The following is a 19,467-nucleotide window of genomic DNA, read 5'->3' as shown; positions in this document are numbered from 1 at the left end:
AAAGAAAAAAGAAACAAAGATTACATAGCGACACAGGAATCTTCAATCGGCTGCTGTAATGGATTTCACAATTCCAAGAATTCCCACTCACATCTCACCGGACAAGTACATGGGACTATTCATGCCCACTAAGGCCAGACAAACAGATGAACGCCATATAACTGTATAATCATGAATGTAAGAGCCCACTTTGAATGTGTAAAGTATTCTGGTAGGAATTGTGTCCGCAAGTATTTCATGAAGTAAAGGAAAACTTTGTATATACAATTTGGTGATACAATATAAACATCTGAACTGAAAGGAAGCATCATCAGGATGCCGTGTGGCACCGTGCTGCCTCTCACAGGTCAGTGTTGGTAATACTTTTAAACGTGATTGGAACCCCTAAATAACCACTATAATATGGAACAAATGGTACATGTGTTCTGCTGTTACACTGCGTGGTGTACTGGAGATGACCAACACATCAAAAGCAAGTCTCTTTCCTTAAACCAGATGTAAGGTAGTACCAAGACTGACCTGTGAGAGGCAGCAGAGTGCCACTGGGAATCTTAACTGCTAGAAAAGAATGAATTGAAAAAAAACTCGGCTGTTATTTGGTACGTTGTGGTTGTAAACTCTCCTCCTTGACATTTATATTTTGGTGAAGGACTTGGAGAGCTGTTAGAGACGCAACACAACCACTTGGTCCTCCAGTTAAGTCCGACTGGATAATCTTTGAAGACATCCGAAAATCAGGCCTTTCCTTCCTGATCAGAAGAATAAAACCCACTCAAATTCGGCCTGTTTGTCAGTACTATGCTTGTACCTCAATTTAATGCAAACGTTTTAATCATACTTAAAAGACACTTGACTGTTTTAGGTATGAAAATTCAATTAAACACAATGTATGCAATATTTCACTATTTAGTAGAAATAAGGTTGAGATTGTAATGCAGCAGAGTGAAGGTCAGTCACTTGCCATGAATCTGAATTTAATAAATGTAAGATCAAATAAGGTGTTTGTTTGTGGCTGTTGCAGATTACTTTTTCTTTAGTATCTTCAAGGCACATGAAAAACATTCACTCTCCATTATCAACACATTAATAAGAAAAATGAAATAAGAATGGCGTACAAACGACATTAGATCAGAATGGCATTTTTCTTTTATTAGATTATAATCAGCAGAGCTTGAAATATTAAATTGCTTTTAACTTAGTTAATAATTAAAATACATAAAAACAAGAGCCAGAACTGAAGAACCCTGCAATAAAGAAAACAAAAATAAATTAAAAAAGGGACAAATATAAACGTAATCCACATAGAAGCTGTCTGAAAGTCCAAGCAGAAGTTGTTTTCTATGTGTAATATAACTACTGTTATTTCCAAACTAATTTCCTTTCATAGTCTTTTTAAAAGCAAATTTTAAAGGGGAAGTGGAAAACTCAACAACATCAACAAAAAAAGAAAAGAATGGAGATTTGCAGCTCGCCGCCATTACTCCAGCCCCCCCCCCACTTCTCATCATGTTGGCTCCTGCAGAACTGCAGACATGACATCACGTCTTTATCCATCTGTACAGCTGGCGCAGGTGTGTGTATGTATATGGGGGGAGGAGGCGTGCAGCACAGAAACCAGCAAGCCACTACAATTCAGCCACCAGTCTGTTAAAGTATCACCATTTCTCTGATCTGATTAAATATCTAATATACAATCTTAATATTTTCTTCTGTCTCCATGTTTCTGTGCATTTTCATATTTGCTGCCCTCTAGAGGGAAGTAGGCGCCACACCAAGTTTGTTGTGGCCACGCCATCAGCATGTGTGGGTCATGTGGAGGAGTTTGGCCAACTAAAGGGACAGAGAATGAAAGAGAAAAAAAAAACCCTCTGTGGCAGCAGTGACATACACTCTCAGGTCCTGAGTAGGAGGCGCCTTAAATCAGCCCCCACATAAACAACCAAAAAGCGGGATTGGCTAATATTTCCCATGGTGGCGCTCGGCCTGGCCAGCGTGGTGCTTCCTGCTGTTGGAGGAGGCCAGCAGAGACGCCGCTCGTCCTTCCAACACAAACACGGCACAATAGCAGGCCCAGGCAAAGTACGGCCCCCTCGTGAACAGGATGCGTGCTAGCTAAGGGATAGACAGGAGGGACGATCGCCACGCTGCAACCCCCCCCCCCCCCCCCATACACACACACAAACACGCACCTTCAACCCAACCAAACAACAACAAAATAGAACCAAATAACTCTCCAACAAAAGTAAAAGTGAAATGAAACCAAACAAATGAAACACAGCCTTACTTTTTTGTCCTAGTTTAAATGGCGGAAAAGATGGGAGGGATGTTTTTTTTTCTTTCTTTTAATGCCTGGGAGGAATGTTCACGCCAATTCCTGCTGGCGTTACAAACCCCTCGCTACCACCCACCCGCAAAATCCCGCCAAACCCCCCCCACTCCCGTTGTCCTTCCGACTGGTTGGTTGGTGTCGCAGCCAAATACGCAAAGTGTTGTGGAAGGTGTGTCAAGTCCCGCTGGCACCCCGACTGCCGAAGGTGGCCAGGCCGTCTTTCCTTCTCTCCTGTCTTATCCGCTGTGGCCCCCGGGCCGGCATCTGGGCGGCGCCCCCGCTCATCTCTCCGTCACGTGGTTTTGTGAGGGAGGGGACGGGGACGAGGTTGGGGAGGAGGGGGCCGACGCGGTCGAGGGCGCCGGCGGGGCGGGGGCGCACAGGATTTCGGACAGGTCGTCCATGATACAGGTCTCCTTGGGGTCCACCAGGTTGAATTCCCTTACGAAAACGATGAAATGTGCATACAGAGTGTTCAAGTGGCCCTGCAGCTCCAGTGCCACCGTTTCTTTAAAGTGCGCCCAGTAGAGGTGAGCCAGCACGTGGAACAGGTACCGGCAGATCTTCTTCACCAGCGTGTCAAAGGAGTTGGGGAATTCTTTGCCTGAGGGAAGAAAGAAGCACAATTAGGACGTGGAAAAACGTTGCTCACGTCCAACCGCGCCCTCTCTGCCTCTTTGCCTGGGACTTGTAGGAAAAGCTTTCTTGCTTCGTTTGAGCAGCTGACCCCATCAGAGGCAGCAGTCACCGCACGGGCGCACACTACCCAAGAAAAATGTCACACAAAGTAGACACAGTACTGAAATAATGTTGAGCTTCCTCTCAGTTGAACTATCCAGTGTGAACTCTGTGCATGTTTAGTTAAAGCTGATATACTCACAGGAATTGAAGAAAGACGGACAGACAGACCCTTTCAACAACTCTCCCTTTCCCTCCCTCTTTTTTTTATTTTTATTTTTTTTTACGGCAGTCATGCTGACAGGTGGATAAGCGTCAATTGTACTGCTATACATTGCTGGCATAGAATAGATGGCCAAAAATACGAGTTTTTTTCAGTACATAAACAATGCTTTTCAACAAAAGAGGGTTAGGGCTAGTGAAGAGAAAAGAAGGGTTGGCAGGATTCTGGCTTTATTCTCAGAATTCTGACTTCTCCCCACAATTCATAGCTCTACGTCACAAAGTCAGAATTGTGTGATTAAAGTCAGATTGAAAAAAACAGTTCAAGTGAGAATCACTTGAACTGTTTTACTGCACGACAGTGCCCGCCGATTTCTAGCATTTTAACTCATCTTTCAAGGCAAACAGAATACTGTGTACTTTGACTTCATAAACATGGTGGGTAACAAATGAAAGATGACGTTCCATTCTTCCATTAGAAAAAAAAGCATGTTTTTTTCCTGAAAAAAAAAAGAAGCATGTTTCTACCTTATTCCTTTCTTTAGTAATCACCATTTCAAAATAAGTAATTTGAGTGACATTCAGCGAAAATAGAAAACAAGGAGAAAGAAAACAAGCTTTATATGAAAAGATAAATTGTCTGCACTTGACACTAACATTTTTTGTAGTGGCGCTGTGAAATAGATTTAATGTGAAAGAGGCTTTGATCATTCACGTCATGCTTGAAAACTTTCTATTTCATCAGATTGGTCATGTTTCAGTGTAATTCCATATTATTAGCCCATTGAAAAGAGATGCAATGCTGCTATCTGCTGGTCACAGTTAGTGGGAGTTTGTGATTTCACAAGTCCATTGAGAGTGGGCAGCGCTGCGCAACAACTTACGCTGCTCATTGCGGGGAACCCCCCCCCCCCCCCCCCGTAGTAAACGTCAATTAATGTTTTTGGCGGCATTCATTTGGATTTTAGTATATGTCATTAAATATCTTTGGCCGTAAAAAAGTCATAATTCTCACTTTAAAATAAAAATTCTGACAATAAGTCAGAATCCTGCAAACCCTTTTTTCTTCTCTTCACTGGCCCTAATCCTCTTCCGTACTTTTCACACCAGGTATGTGAAATTGGCTAATTACACTGGTCTGCATAATAAAATGAAAACACATATAAATAAGTAAAAAACTGATCAAGAAAATATTTATGTCATTCTTGTTTATTTTTTGGGTGCAGACCAGTGTGATCTTATTTGAGTAGTGGAAGTGATGACTTACCATATTTGGTAGGAAAGATTTCCTCATCTGTGACCAGTTTCTGACAAAGACTCATAACGAGGTCAACATATTGTGGCGCAGTGCACTTTGTCTTCTTCCCCTTCTCATCCTGCCAGTAGTATATTCTGGACAATGGACAAAAAAGAAAAATGAAAAACACTTGAACATGTGTTGTAAAATAAGATTATTTGGCAGTGGTGAACAACAGTGTAAATGAGGTCTTCATGAATCATGTGAATGTTTTCTTAAGAATGTTTGCGGAAGGAGCGGCTGAGACACGCAAACATCTCGTGACGCACGCTCGGTTTTTCATACAAGATCCAGAAAAGCGACAGGTCGGCGATCTCATTCATCCGCTCATCTGTATGACCTCATTTGGGAAAAACCCCAATACAATAGTTATGTATTCCTCTGAGGATGACATCAAACTCTGTCACATGACAAGAACTCTTATTACAGAAAGTAACAGAACACATGCTACATACTACTACAACAACAACATACCAGGTTTATGACAGTTTGGGATTTTTCATTCTACTTAGTTTTGATTTCATTTCGACTTCTGTTTTTTTAATTCAGCTAGTTTCAATTAGCTTTTAGAGGCAAGTTTCTGTATATTTATTATTCTTTTAATTTATTTATCATTCATTCTTTAGTTGAGTTTTTATTAGCTTTAGTATTATTTTTTTCATCTTTGGTTATTTATTGATTTAGCATGATTGAACATGGCATCCTACTTTATAATCAAAATAACAAACACATTGTAAACCCTATTTATGAAAGACCGTAACCATTTTCAAAATGAAATGTGGCCTGTGTGCACAAAAGTTAACCTCTGACCTCTGCTTTAAAGTCACAAAGTTAGTGTTGAACATGACTAGGTGCTATAACTCGTGTTGAGTGAGCATAAATGGATTTACTGGGCAGCTTCTGCTTTTTTTAAGTGACCAATCCCTAAAAAAGGTGCAACCTCAACAACAGCTATTACGAGTTGAAGAAGGAGAGTTTAACTGATTAATAGCCTACCAGGGATACACTTATTTTTACACTGCTAACATTTTATTTTATAATTGGCAATGCAGACAGAAGATTTTGGAAAACAGTCAAGATGATGGAAAATAAATGTTCCCCACCTCATTTACCAATTTCTATGTTTTTTCTTATAAATATTTAGGTATCTGGTTGGATTCATCACTGTCATTTGCCACACACATCAGTAACCTGCAAGCTAAAGTTAAAGCCAGGTTATCTTCCTTTTTTCGCAATTAAGTCTCATTCACTCATGCCACAAAGTGCATGCTAGCGAAAATGATATTGTTGCCTATTCTTGACTATGGAGACCCTTTACAAATTAGTGGGCTGACCATCTCTTCAAACACGGCGGCTACGTCACTGGTTTGTCTTTATCTATAAAACTTTTCTTGGCATGACACTATCCTACCTGTCATCACTTCTTCATCTTGCTCAGAATACTTACAGTACTAGATCTAGTGAGTTAATTAAGTTTACCCCTCCAAAAACACTTACTACATTTGGCCGTAATTCCTTTCAATTCGCAGCAGGAAATGATTAAAACACCCTACAGAACAAACTCAGACTCATCTCCCCGATGACAGTTTCTTTGTTTTATAAACAAGATTCAGGAAATTGTAGTTGACACCTGTTCTTGTTAATATAAGCATAAGTGCCCTCCTCTTTTTTTATAATTATGTTGTGTGATGTATGTGCTCTGTTTGGGCTTCTTGTCCAGATCATGTTTTTAAATGAGAATTAGTTCTCAGACATTGTACTTGGTTAAATAAAGGTTAAATAAAAAAAATAATAGTTTGACTCTGGAGCAGATTTCAGGAAAAAAATAGTTTTATTTAAACAGCAAAGAGCAGACTAAAGTTAATGCACAGTTAAACAACACTTAAATGGCCGTTACCCTCACAGCTCATGGAAACATTTTCTTTGTCAAAAAGTATTGAGCGGTCAAGAGCACTGACAGTGCAGACAAGGAGGGACGCGTGGGTGGGTGACTTTTACGTGATGAAAAGCAAGGAATGGGACAAACACCAAGTGTCATCACTCTAACAAATTGTGTTTTGTTCCTCTAATAAGCAACCACGTGACAAGAAGAAACAAAAAAAAAGACGAAAGTCCCCTAATGTTGTGGTTTGTCTTTGGCAGTTTAAAATGTGTCGCGCATTTATAATGTCGAATTATTTACAAAGTTATCACAGCCATTCCAGACGCACTTTTTCACCCTGCTGTGGTAAGCAATGCCAGATGGACGTTTGCTGTATGTGCATTAAACATACTTGTTAATGTTTGACCCTTTCCATACGATCACAGCACATTTGTCAGGGCGCGGGAGAGCGGTGGCTTAAGGTGACAGCAGACGCAAAATGACTGTTGACTGAGAGGTGAAGCTCATCTTTCACAGTCAACAGGTCATGTGTGGACTGTGTGCATGCGCACAAGTGCGTACATTCACGTGCGGGTAATCTGGTTTTTCCAGCATGCAGAACACACAAGATGAACAAATAATTGCTCCTTAAGACAAGAACGCACACGTTAAGTCTGTTCCCCACCCTGACAGGGTAAACTAGTTAGAAAAAATACTTATAATTGCCACCTCGCCAGCGTTATATGGGATTAACCGTCTCCCAGGGGACAATGAACCTTTGAAAGGCGTCAACTGCCACACAGGTATTATCAAACGTTTAACGGCAAACGAGTTTCTTCCTTGCTATGCCCTAGACAATTATTGTTTGCTTATTTACAATAGAAGTGCACCATCCAGTATAAAACTAGAAATGTAGGCCACTCTATAAAGAGAGGATGAATGGGGGTTATTTATTCTGCTATTTTTGCCTCTTTTTTATTTTATTTCCTGCACTGTAAGACATCTGAACACTTTCTATAACAGTGGTTGTGTCATGGAGGAGGAGGAAAAGGTGTTGTTGGCCATCTTCACTATAGTCAGCTCTTACAATCACAGCATGCGCAAAGCAGAATGAAGAACCCCGAGTGCCATGCTCGCCGCCATCTTGCAGTTTTTAGGTAAATAGAGGGCTGAGATGGAGAGTTGAGCAACCGCTAACTTATTTGCGATTGTTAATACTGACAGTGCCAAAAAGGGGAAGCCACATCAAAAACATTCTTTACAATATGTTGCTATGCGCTCCCACTTGTGTATACATGGTATTAGTGATTAATATTGAGTTTTGGGAATAAGATTTAGGCAAAAAAATTCACCCATTTTTATGCATCTCAATGGCAATTTTGATATGTACTGCCATTTGCGGTGCAGATTAATGCAGATTACCATTTAAAGGTAAAATTTCGTTTATTTAAAAAACAAACAAACAAAAAAAAAAGCTCGTCTACATTGCAGGCTTGCACACTTTTTAAAAATATTTGAAGCCTGGATGCAAAGGTGTTGATGCTTTGGTAACATCATGGATCCATCAGATTTCAAATGTAGATGCTTATTAAAAATTTAAACAGTTGGAATACATTTTTGGACTGTTACGAATTAGAATGAAGGAATGAATGAAAGCTTGACGTGTCCGTGGACGTACCGCACCGTCAAACAACGCAGACACACTGTCATCTTCCGATCCACAACTCGCACGTCAATGCTGGAACCCAAAATTTCCCCAGACGTCGATTTTAGATGAAGCTGGTTTTTTTTTTTCAATCTCCGCTCTTTCATCTTCTGACTGGATTCCCTCAAAAGAGCATCATTTAGAATGCTGCAGCTCTGGTTCTGACCAGAACAAAATGCTCTAGATTTACACTGGCTCGCAGTCAGCTGTAGAATTATTTTAAAATCCTCCTATTAGACTACAAGATAAATGCTGATTAAATATAAACCCCGTAAGGCTCTGAGGCTTGTACACTCGGGTCAATTAGTGGAGCACAGAGTTCAAAGCAAACATGGTGTAGTGGCATTGAGCAGTTATGCTGCACACAAATGGAATAAGGTGAAGTCAGCCTGAGTTGTGTCAAATCTTTTAAATGCAGGTACAAATTTTAGATTTGATTCCCCAAACCTTTGATGAAGATTTTTTAAAATCATTTTAAAATCAATTTCACAGTACGACCCTTAAGTATTTAAAAAAAACAACCTAGTTTTATTTATTTACTTTAAGATATTTTGTATTTTTTTTTAAGTCTTCTGTTAATGTGTTTAACGTTTTTTTTCTCTGCTTCTGACTGTTATCAGCTGTTTTTGAATTATTTTATATAGGCGGCGTGTCTTTGCTTGTATGAAGAGTTGCTTTGCGCATAAAATTGTGCAATATTATTAAGTTGTTGTTGTTGTTTTTTACTGTAATTTAATAATTGTAGGTTTCACTATTCTGAATAAAAGTGAAGCCTACTACTCACGTGTTGCATGCTGTCATGGCTTGACAGCCATCCCCAGTGCAGAACTCTGAGATGGTGCTGTACTGCAAGTTGATAAGATTGAAGAATGTAGTCGCTGCAGGAACAACAACAAAAAGGAGAGGTCACACAATACCAACGTGTTAAGTCATCTACTGTAAACGATTATGCTCTCTCTTAATAATGCTTATTGACGTCACAACACGGAAGACATAAATTAGTTAATGACACGTCCTGTCTGTGTGCCATTCACATCGATGAGTCACAGTCACAATCAGCAACATAAGCTGGCAATTAAACATCTAAGTTGTCAAAGTGTATGCAAGATATGGAAAATAAAAAAGAGAGACAAAAACATGTCAACAAATGTAAAAAAGCAGCTTTATCAGGTTGATTTATTTTAAGTCGACACTTATGTTGCCAGATAAAGAACGTGTTTGCATTTAAACACAACATTGACAATGACGCACAGTACAAGGGAATACACGCTGTTAGTTTAATCAGCTGCAACATTTATGTTGACCACAGGTGAGCCATGAAAGCATTTCATGTGAGGATGTACCTGCAGGGCTTCCACAGTCAAAATGTTACTTTTCAACAGCCCGCTCACCCCACACTAGCGTGGGAAAACCGGTCCGGGCTTTGCATGTGACTACTGTGCAACGTGACTCACTCTTATCTTTCCATAGAGTGTTGCTTGCCGACATATGGCCTTTGAAACTGTGTAAATATTTTTTAAACCCTACAAAATTACTGGAAAATATTCTGAGAATTTAGCAATGATTGTCATTATTGTGTTTGTTGAAACATCAATAAATGTGTTGAGGCTGGACGATAAAACTAAACATCAGTGGCTACAAGTCCAAACACATTACATTTCTAACTTCCTGTAGACAGAATATTAACATGTGGAAACATGTTTTAACACGTCTCATTTGTTTCTTTTTTCCCCCCTTCCCCTTTTCAAGCAGTCCTTTATTGAGGAAAACAGAGTCAGGGAGACGAATACAATAGTAAATAGGAGGATCAATCAAGAAGTCTGTTTGCAACATTCTGCTTACACAATTGCAAAAATTATGCCCATAAGGGCGAGTGTAAATTTGGTAAACAGTGTAAAAGGGTAAACAGGACTGACAGCAAGCGATGGTGTTTAAAGGAACAATGTGTGGTGTTGCTGGGTACGGGCAAAATACTGTGCCATGTCTGGATCGTGTTAAAGGTTTGGCTCTGTTGTTGCTGCACCTCCAGCGGCTTCTGTTGGCTGACATTTTCACTTTCCACTGTTTTGCATTTCCAGAAAATCTCCTGTCTTGTTTTCCTTACCTACATCTATTGTGTTGCTTTCGTATTACACTGGACTGAGTCAAACCTGAATTTCCACAAATAATTGATCCTCCACTATACGTGACTAAAATTTCCTATATTAAAAGCTTAAAATCATAAATATGCCACAAACTATTATCCCAAAACATGTACACTTGCAAACATGATCTACCCTTAAAAATACAGCAAAGAGCTTACAGTTAAGCACACAGATATACAAAGTACAGTAATTCTACATACATGTCAATAATGATGATGATAATGATGATGTATTACTGTAGTGACGCAGAACACTTAATTGCACACCAAAGTGTAAGAGTTCCATCAATGGTGCTGGTGGGAAGCGCCGTTGCCATTCTAGCCACTAGCCAATGGCTAGTGTTCAAATGTTAAGGGACCCACAACTGCTGGATCCCGTAGCGACAACACAAACTGGCGGTTACACATTGCTTAAGCCATGTTTCGCTGAACTGTTACGGATTCCACTGGACTTGATGCTGCGTTAGCCCTAGTTTGGCAAAAGCATTGTGAGCCAAAACAGTTGCCGGAAACATGGTTTCCGTGCACTAAAATGAACAGGAAGTGAGGTATGAGTATTAGAATGTCAATTTTTGCACATTTACAGGGGTCAAACTTTCACCCCCTTTCCCTAGTTTAATTTTTGGGTTGTTTGTTTGTGTATGGCCAACAGTAACCGTTGATTGTTACTGACACTACACCACAATAAATACGTTATATTCCATAGGCAGTGTTTTGCTATGAAAATAGATGTATTTATTATTTATTTATTTTATTTTTGTCGCATTTGTGTCACAAATGGCAAGTAGGCGAGTTTTTACAGGAATAATCAATAGGTGAATTTCCAAATGGTGAGCCGCGAATATGCCAAGGTCAATAGCACTTGAACAGAAAGTTAAAGAAAGACATTACCGGGGTAAATACGTTTTATTGTGGGAAGGTTTTGCACAACAATTTAGTCACTAATGTTGGATGAGGTGGCCTGGCACACAACCAAAATGAGTTGGATGGGTTTGAACTTGAAGTGAAGGCCGTCCAGGGCTTCCACAACAACCTCACCCAAGCATACATAACTGACTTAGCTTGGACTGTTGTTACAAGTCTGAATGCATATAATTGTCTTTTTCTCAAACTAAAGAATCTTGTTCAACGTGCAATCCATACAGTTAATTGATCAAGAGGTGTGTCCTAATACGTGTCCATGTAGTGCACTGTGTAATTATATCGTCTTCAAACATCAACCACCATGACTTACTGTTGCTGGCTAGCCATTCATGGAGGTCTATCTCTCGGGGCAGAACTACCAACTCCTTCAGGTCAAAATCCACCACTCGGATCTTTGTGAACTCCAGCTCTAGGTATTGCTTCTTCTCTTCTGCTGGAGGCTTCTTTCCATTTGGTTTTGTCTTTGACTTCCTGCCAAACAGAAGAAAAAGAAAGGTCAAGATACTGCACTTTTATGCATACATGGAATTATGCAATCTAGTACTGTGAAATATGGCAAGTAAGGTAAAAGTTTTGCTGTTTCTAGCCTCTAATTATATTACCAGGAATTTAAGAAAAAAATATATAATTACAGATTACAGTATCCAAGATGACTGTCAAGAATTAAAATCAAATATTATTTATACAACACTTTTCATGCATCAGAAATGCAGCAGACTTTTTTATTTATTTTTATTTTTTTAGTATTTGACAGAATGTGACATCAGCGTAGAAAATGCATTGCAATGGGGAGAAAGTATCCGGAGTTTAGACACACACATGTAGAAAATTAAAGGGAATCTACAATCTCTTGAATTGCTAATGGCAGTTGACAAAAAGATCATCCCAAGGCTCAAATTGAGGGATGACATTTTACAACAGCGGATTCACACCCCGACAAAGACTAAACAAAAAGTACTGTGTGTATGTACATGACCTTTCACTCTGCCCTCTAACCTAATATCACCCCTGAAGCCGCAGACGGCCATCCCCAGTGCTTTGTACTCCCATTGCTAGTTTTAGCACGGATATGTCACATCATACTTCCTGCACTTTGGGGGCTATGACACACCGTGGTCTTACTCCCCCTCTGTAGCAGTGCAGACAGTGTAATCTGAGGTCAAAGGTTAAAGACTTGATGCGTGAGTGAGACAAACAGAAGCAGAACCGCCAAGCAGTTTCTATGAAATGTAGACACTTAATTATGGTCATCAAAATCAAATGTAATCCAGTGCAAACTCCATGAAAATCAATTGTGAAAAGAACAAGTTAAAATTTACTCTTTAAACTCAACTGTTAAAAATGTCTTTAATTTGCTAAACAAATTCTGGCATGGGACCTTTTATCATTATTTAGGCTCTCATTTGCTTTTGGACCCAAGTTACATGCTGAGTTCATCTAAATATCCACAGTTAACAGCTCCCTCTATCGGAATAGCCATAATAATGACACAGGATCACAGCTTCTTTTTTTTTTTGTTGGCAGATCCGCTCACTCAAGGGCTGCACTGAAGTACTGTACTGCTATGTTTACAGAAACAAGGAAAGAGGCCATTAGAACCAAAATAGAGACATATTTAGAAAGATGGATAAATAAAACCGAGTGATGATTCAGGAAAGATGGAGTGAAACTAATGAGGTGGGTGCGATCGAGTAATTTCCATGGGAACTAATAAACACGAAGAAAACATGGCAGGACTACAGCACACGAAGTCTCATGGCAAAAAATGTACTTTAGCGTTCTTTAACCCAAACTGATACTGCTTTCCAGTCCCGGTAAACATTGCAAGGCATGTCTACAAGTGGACGCATGCTCGCTGATGTTTTGGATTCCTCTTTCACATATTTTTCTCTCTAAATCAAACGACATAAATTTGTGTTATAATTTTTCTGTGAAAAAAAAACTTCTTGTGAGATGGGTAACCATTTTTGGAGATTGTCTTCTTTGGACAGCGGCCTATTTCTGCACTGATCTTCCCTTTTAGTTATTTTTTTGTAATGATTAAAGTCTTCCTCCCTTGTTGCCCAAGCAAAGATTTGGGCCCCATTCCTGTCCTCTCTTCTTTATTGCCTAAATCTCTAACTAACTGACATTAATTTCTTCTCTTTCACTTATGAATACACTCACCTTGTTTTAGATAACAGCCGAATACCCTCTCTGGAGTACATACTCCCACCTTTTTTCTATTCCTGCTTTTTTTTTCCATAGCTAAATGTACAAAGTAAGAGAAAATAATCCATAGGACCTTGTGGCTTTGGGCTTTATGTTTCATCATGTGAAAGTGCTTCACTCGAGCAAAGAGGTTCATCTCTAGATACCGTGGCATTGGTCTCACAAGTCTTTGCTAATAAGTTCCTCAGAAAAAAAGGTTGAAGTTTGTTCGTGTAGCGTTCCCCCTCCACCCTTTTCCTTTCGAAAACATGCTTACCAAGTTATTTTGTGCCTCTTATTTCATCATTTTCCACACAAACACCTCCTTCCCGTCTAGCAAGTATTTGTGTGGTGAGGGGAGGTGAATTTCTGGAGCGGTTAGTTTATTTTAGCATAAATAAAACCTATTCAATGCCAGAATTCCTCCCCTCATACGTGCATGTCTGCCCTCTCGACACACACAGCCTGTTCTTGGTAAGGCAAGTCTTTGCCATAAAAGGCAGCAGTTGCCCGTTTCGTCTCACCAGATCAGGGCAGACCACAAGACCAAGACTAGAATTCAGCACACAGGGGAACGGACTGCCACAGCTTGTCTGGCACCAAAAGGGACCAGTCAAATCTCACATGTCAAGAAAACGTGGTTCGACTTGTATGGGATTGGGAACACAACGCACAGGAGCAATGTGACGATTCAATGCGTAAACTTGATGCTATGCATTTTGTAACGAAAGGAAGAGATAGGGGAGCAGGAGGCAGACACGCTGGTATTTATCTGCAATAAGGAAATGGGGTTTGTATAGTCAGGTGACATCGGGTCATTGCAGAAACAACTATGCAATGACTGATCTGGCAGCTGTTCAACTCCATCTGTTAGTTACTATCTTAACCCCTTTCACTTTCGACAGCAGCAGCAGGACCCCCCTACCCACCAGCCATCTCTATTCACGATACACGCACCCAGTTTACAGTATGTTTACATGTTGAAAAGGGAAAATAGGGTGATTGGGTTAGACTGACTGAAAACTGTAAAATGTATTCCAGTTGAATAGTTGGCGACTGCACGTTGTGAGGAAACAACAGCAACGGCTTGTTCTTCGTCAACAAATATGTGATGGGTGCATTAAAACATTTTTGTAATGCAAATCAACTGGAGATATGAGCAGTGCAAAAAAAAACAAAAATAGCAAGCAATACACACACATGCTTTCAAGTATGCATGCTGAAACAAGCCTACCATTATTATTGCTTCAGTATCTTCTGCCCTCCACCCCCCCACTTTTCACAACCAACCCAGCCGGTCAGAACAGCTGTGTCTCGCACGTTACAAGCTACGTCACAAGAAGCCTCGAGAAATGTCCATAGCAACAGAGTCCTAAAGAGTCTTTACGAGCTCAATTGCACAAACTTCCTGCAAACGTGCATATAGAAACTACTGCGTGCATTGCAAATGCATACATGTAGACAACTTTAAAGGAACTATTCATCTGAAATGGTAAAAAATATATAAAAATAATTGTAGTTGTTAGAGCCCTTTGCTACACAAGCCCATGTTTATGGTTCAGTGGACAGACACCACAAGCTTGTTCAATTAAGAGAACCCTGATCCAATCACTTGGGGCATAGGCATATAGGGAAAGTTAACCCCACTTTTTTTTCTTAACAATAATATGTTCTATGCACCCCCACTAGTCTAAATGCGATATTCTGGTTAACATTGCATTAGTGGAATATGAGTTAAGCAGCAAAATCCAGCCGTTTTTATCAATATCAGAAGATGGCCATTTTGTCACCTGCTGTCGAGTGAAAATGACATCACAGATGCTCAGGTAACAACCAATCACAGCTCAGCTTCAGAAAACAGGTGAGCTGTGATTGGTAGTTGCCTGAGCCCTGAGCAACATTGAGGTCATCTTCAGTCGACAGCAACTGTCAAAATGGCCGCCCCCCGAGATGGATAAAAAGGGCTGGATTTTGCTTGGTAACTCTTATTCCACAAATGTAATATTAATCAGAATGTCACGTCTTGACTAGTGAGGTCACCTATAACATATTACTCTCAAGAAATGTTTAAGGTTGACTTTAGACAATTAGATAATTAATTCAACATATTCCATGCAATAATGTTCCCATCACTGGTGGTATTAAATTAATTTGTATATGGATTACATTAGTGCAATATGCAAGTGAAAGGCTGAAAATGAAACCTGTTTGTCTAACTTAACAAAACATGACACACACAAAAACATACATTTCCAGTTTCCAATGGTCTGCGATAACATGCAATCTTTTTTTTTATTTCACTGAACCGAATAATTGAAAATGAACCATCCTTCAATCATACCACACACCATGCAAGAAGATAAATATCGACTCTTTTATGAGAAATGCACATCAGGTATAAATATTTTCTGCTTCTTTGAATTTAATCTACTTGAATAGTTGGGAGTTTTAGAGAGCGTTTACATGTTGTTATATTCTAATAATAAACATGAAAAATGTTACAGCCGCACAATATCAAATCAAATTGTAATCCCACTAAATCGAACCGAATCAAATCATTCTGTTTGAAAATGTATTGTTGAACCATAATGTAACCCATGTATTGAGATACGCATCAAATTGTCTTTTGTTAGACAGATGCACACGCCTAGACATATGTATACTAGCAGTCTCCAATTGGCCCGGACTGAGTGCTATACTGTATATATTGTTTTAGTGTCACATTAATAATGTAATAAAGTGACCTAATCTTAAAACTATCTTTCAACAGTCTTCGTCTAAAATATTTGCAGGTAGTTTCTTCTTCATCTCGGTGGGCTTCACAGTGTTTAGTCGTGTTTTTATCACCGTTAACAAGACATCAAACAAGTATTACCTTCGCATGTAAGGAGACTAGTGTCTGTCAGGAGGATCCATTTACTTCAATCCAGGCTTCTAGATCTATTTCAGGACCCAACTAAACTGAGAAAACTGCTCTCTTTCCTGAAACAACCACAGACCATTGAGACCATCTTGGTTTCTGCAAAGCAAAACCACATCAGCCATTATGGGACTAAAAAGAGTCCCAGTGAGCACGCTCAACAGCCGTGTAAAACTCTGTTGGCCTGTCAAAGCTTCTGCCGAAGTGCCTGTGAAGATTCACTAGCATCTTTTTCAAGATGACCTCATCAGTTTCACTTCTGTGGGGACGAGATAAGCAGCACGCGCAAACAGAAAGCACAGCTGCCACCACTTAATCAGGACCATCGCTGGGGGCGTCAGCAGCAGTGTAAATCAGTACGTGAGAATTGCAGCCAGACAACAGGCCTAAATGTGCACACACTGTTCCAATTCAACAACTTCTACTGTCCCAGCACCACTTGCCTAATGCCTCTACCCCCTTGTCATCCTGTGCTAAATCCCATTTAGTGGCTCACGAGCCTGCAGACTATACTACTGTATTACTGTAATAGAGACTCATCAACATCACAACACTTCTGTGTGACAGGATGGGGGGTGGGGGGTGTTGCTGTGAGATAAGATTGGAAATATTGTTAAGCACCTGGCACAAGGAAGTTGGTTTGGAGGAAGTTTAGTTTGGACACTGACTAATCTGGTCAGGCCAATAGCGAGCTGGCCGTTTTTGGCGGCATGTTTCCATATATAGTCAATGCGGTTTGCAAGGTCGCGCATGATTGCGCGCCGGGTGTTGCATTTGAAGCCAATCTTTTGGTCCTCGGCCCATTTCGCCATGCTTTGCTGATGTGAGCGTTCGGTGGGGTCGCATTGCCGACAGTCAATCGACGTTGAGAATGTACTCATTACGTAGCAGTACCAGCAAACACACAATAAAGTAAACACACACACACACACAAATAAATTGAATAAAATAAATACAAATGTGGGACAATATCATTGCGGTTGTGGAACCGGGATGTATATAACACATCCAGATTCTGGTTGTCAAAAAGGAGGAAACTTGGGGAATAGGGAGTGAGGAAGTTTACATATCTGATGAATGGATAAACTTTCTTGAAATTATCGAACTGTTAACCAAGATGGCACATAACAACCAAGCATAACCATCGGTCACACTAGATTGACTAGCGATGTTCAAGCCTTTTTTTTTTCTGTCAAAGGAGGAGCCCTTCCCTCTTCTCCCCTCAAAGCAATCCCGCCCGGTGTAGTCTCCCTCACAAAGAAAAGTACGCATGACGCGGGGCGACATTACGAGTTCGATCTGAACCTAGCAATACACAAATTATGACATCTGTCAAACTGCGGCCACTCTACAAGTCGGTCATGAGAGTTGACTGAAATTACTAAAAAATAAGCAGAAAAAGAAAAAACTTCAAGAGTTCCTTTGTTTTTTGTGTTCAGTAAGCATTTGTATCTTGTATGCTCCCCCAAAAAAACGGTCCACAAAGGAGGAAATAGGTTAACAGAGGAGCTGTAAACAGCACAGCAGCATCCCCAGATCCCATCCCCCCTTTTTTTTTTTTTTACAAAACTACACAACCTTGTAAATTGTGATTAATTGTTTAAATTCAGTTTTCTCTGGAGATGGATTATCATTTAACAAATCCTAAAGAATCTCTAAACGGCAATTGAATCCTGCTGTGAGCTCCTGGATGTTTACCAACTTCTTTAAAATTACTACTAGATTAGGCGGAACACAAAGTGTCTCTATGCACAATAAAGCTCTACAGCGCTGCATTATTTAACATTGGCTCTAAGAAGATGGAAACTTCCACTGTATTCCTGCTTACATCTTCACAGTCAACAGGTTTTTGAGGTTTGTGGCCATTGGTCTGTTGTTTGTCCCATGGCTTAAAAAGGTAGGAGTAACTTTGACCAAATCATTAACAAGAAAAGCTGTCTGTTCCATGAAGGGGCCATTAATTCTGACTGTACAGCCTATTCACAGGACACGACCAGGATAAATACACATGTGTAAACTGGGTTAGCAGTTGGGATTTGCTTTACAGTATTTGCATTTACAGAGATGAATAGGAGTGTCTTGTTGTTTGTGTCACTTGATGACATACAGACACGGTGCCGATCTGGGTCATACATACTTTAGAAGTCTTATCGTTCTGATGAAATTATGAAACTATCCATCAATTGTCACACATAAAATGTAGGTCAAGAGGAGAAATGCAACTCCTGATGTGTAACACGTTAATAACTAAAACCGCGACATGCACCTTAATAAATTATCCCCACAGAGCACCGAAAACAACTTTCATGTTAGTAAAGTCATTATTCAAGTGAAAAGGTGACTCTTTTATTCGCATGTTTGTACAATACTTCACCAACGCCGCTTCCATAGCAATTAGTTTCTGAGCTAATTTGGTTAGGTTAAAAAGTTAGCAACATTTGAGTAAATTATATCTGAAGTTTACTTCGTGCAGCGTGTTAAAGAATACAAGTCCCGATTCCGAATAAGCAGCGCTGCTCGACGAGACGCAGGGCAACGCACTAACTTTACACATGCAGTATATACAGATATTAAGAGAACACAAGTAAAACCTATATTATTAGTTGCAAAATCGACGACGCAAGAAAACACCACTCGTACACGTTGTTTAGTCAAGTGCAGTGAACGCAGCAGATTGTACATGAGAAGTAACAACCACCAAAGTTTTTACCTTAGAACTTTTCCGACCGCTTGAAGCACCATTTTGCAACTTAGTCCGTTCTTAGTGTTTCTTTGGGAGTGCATGTCCGTTTTATCCCCGGAGAAAGCGCAATAATCGCCGACCATGGCTCATATCCGGCAGATACTGTCGTAACGGCTCACACCACGAGTCTGGAGTTCACTGAAACTCACTGAATGCAACTCCGTGTAAACTCCAAACGTCGGCGGAAAAGCCCGCCTCCTCGTATGACCTTCGTCCAATCGCAGAAAAGCAAAGTGCTCGATAGGCGTGCGGTGGTGACGTCAAAGCCTGCCCGCGTAGACGTTGCTCATGCTTTACCATCGACTAGTGTTGTTACAATACAGCAACAGGTGGTAACGCAGTAAGAATTACAATCGAATAAATACATAAGTGTCACTGCATTAAATTCACTAATACGTTTACACGAATGTTAGGCGAGAAGTGTGATGTATATTAGACCCCACGTTTTGTTTTCA

General features: G+C 40.1%; 1 protein-coding gene across 4 annotated transcripts in view; it reads right to left on the bottom strand.

The window, feature by feature from the left end:
* Nucleotides 1-1,123: 1,123 nt before the first annotated feature.
* mob2a (MOB kinase activator 2a) overlaps nucleotides 1,124-19,467 on the bottom strand; it is a 64,529-nt gene continuing 46,185 nt past the window's right edge. For 3 of the 4 annotated variants that reach the window (XM_086073125.1, XM_086073124.1, XM_086073123.1), the window contains exons 2-5: nucleotides 11,470-11,630; nucleotides 8,877-8,970; nucleotides 4,497-4,621; nucleotides 1,124-2,933 (exon numbers count right to left, since the gene is read on the bottom strand). In XM_086073125.1, the coding sequence (XP_085929251.1) occupies nucleotides 2,611-2,933; nucleotides 4,497-4,621; nucleotides 8,877-8,970; nucleotides 11,470-11,630 (703 nt within the window). In that variant the 3' untranslated portion in view covers nucleotides 1,124-2,610. Of the gene's footprint in view, nucleotides 2,934-4,496; nucleotides 4,622-8,876; nucleotides 8,971-11,469; nucleotides 11,631-18,979; nucleotides 19,170-19,467 lie in introns of those variants that run through there. The other variant, XM_086073122.1, reaches the window with a different exon arrangement.

Source organism: Leptonotus elevatus, chromosome 4 (genome assembly GCF_054856555.1).
Source record: "Leptonotus elevatus isolate MCC_2025b chromosome 4, RoL_Lele_1.0, whole genome shotgun sequence".
NCBI classification, from domain to species: domain Eukaryota; kingdom Metazoa; phylum Chordata; class Actinopteri; order Syngnathiformes; family Syngnathidae; genus Leptonotus; species Leptonotus elevatus.
Note: the sequence above shows the minus strand (reverse complement) of the source record. Positions and strands in the feature narration are given on the sequence as shown.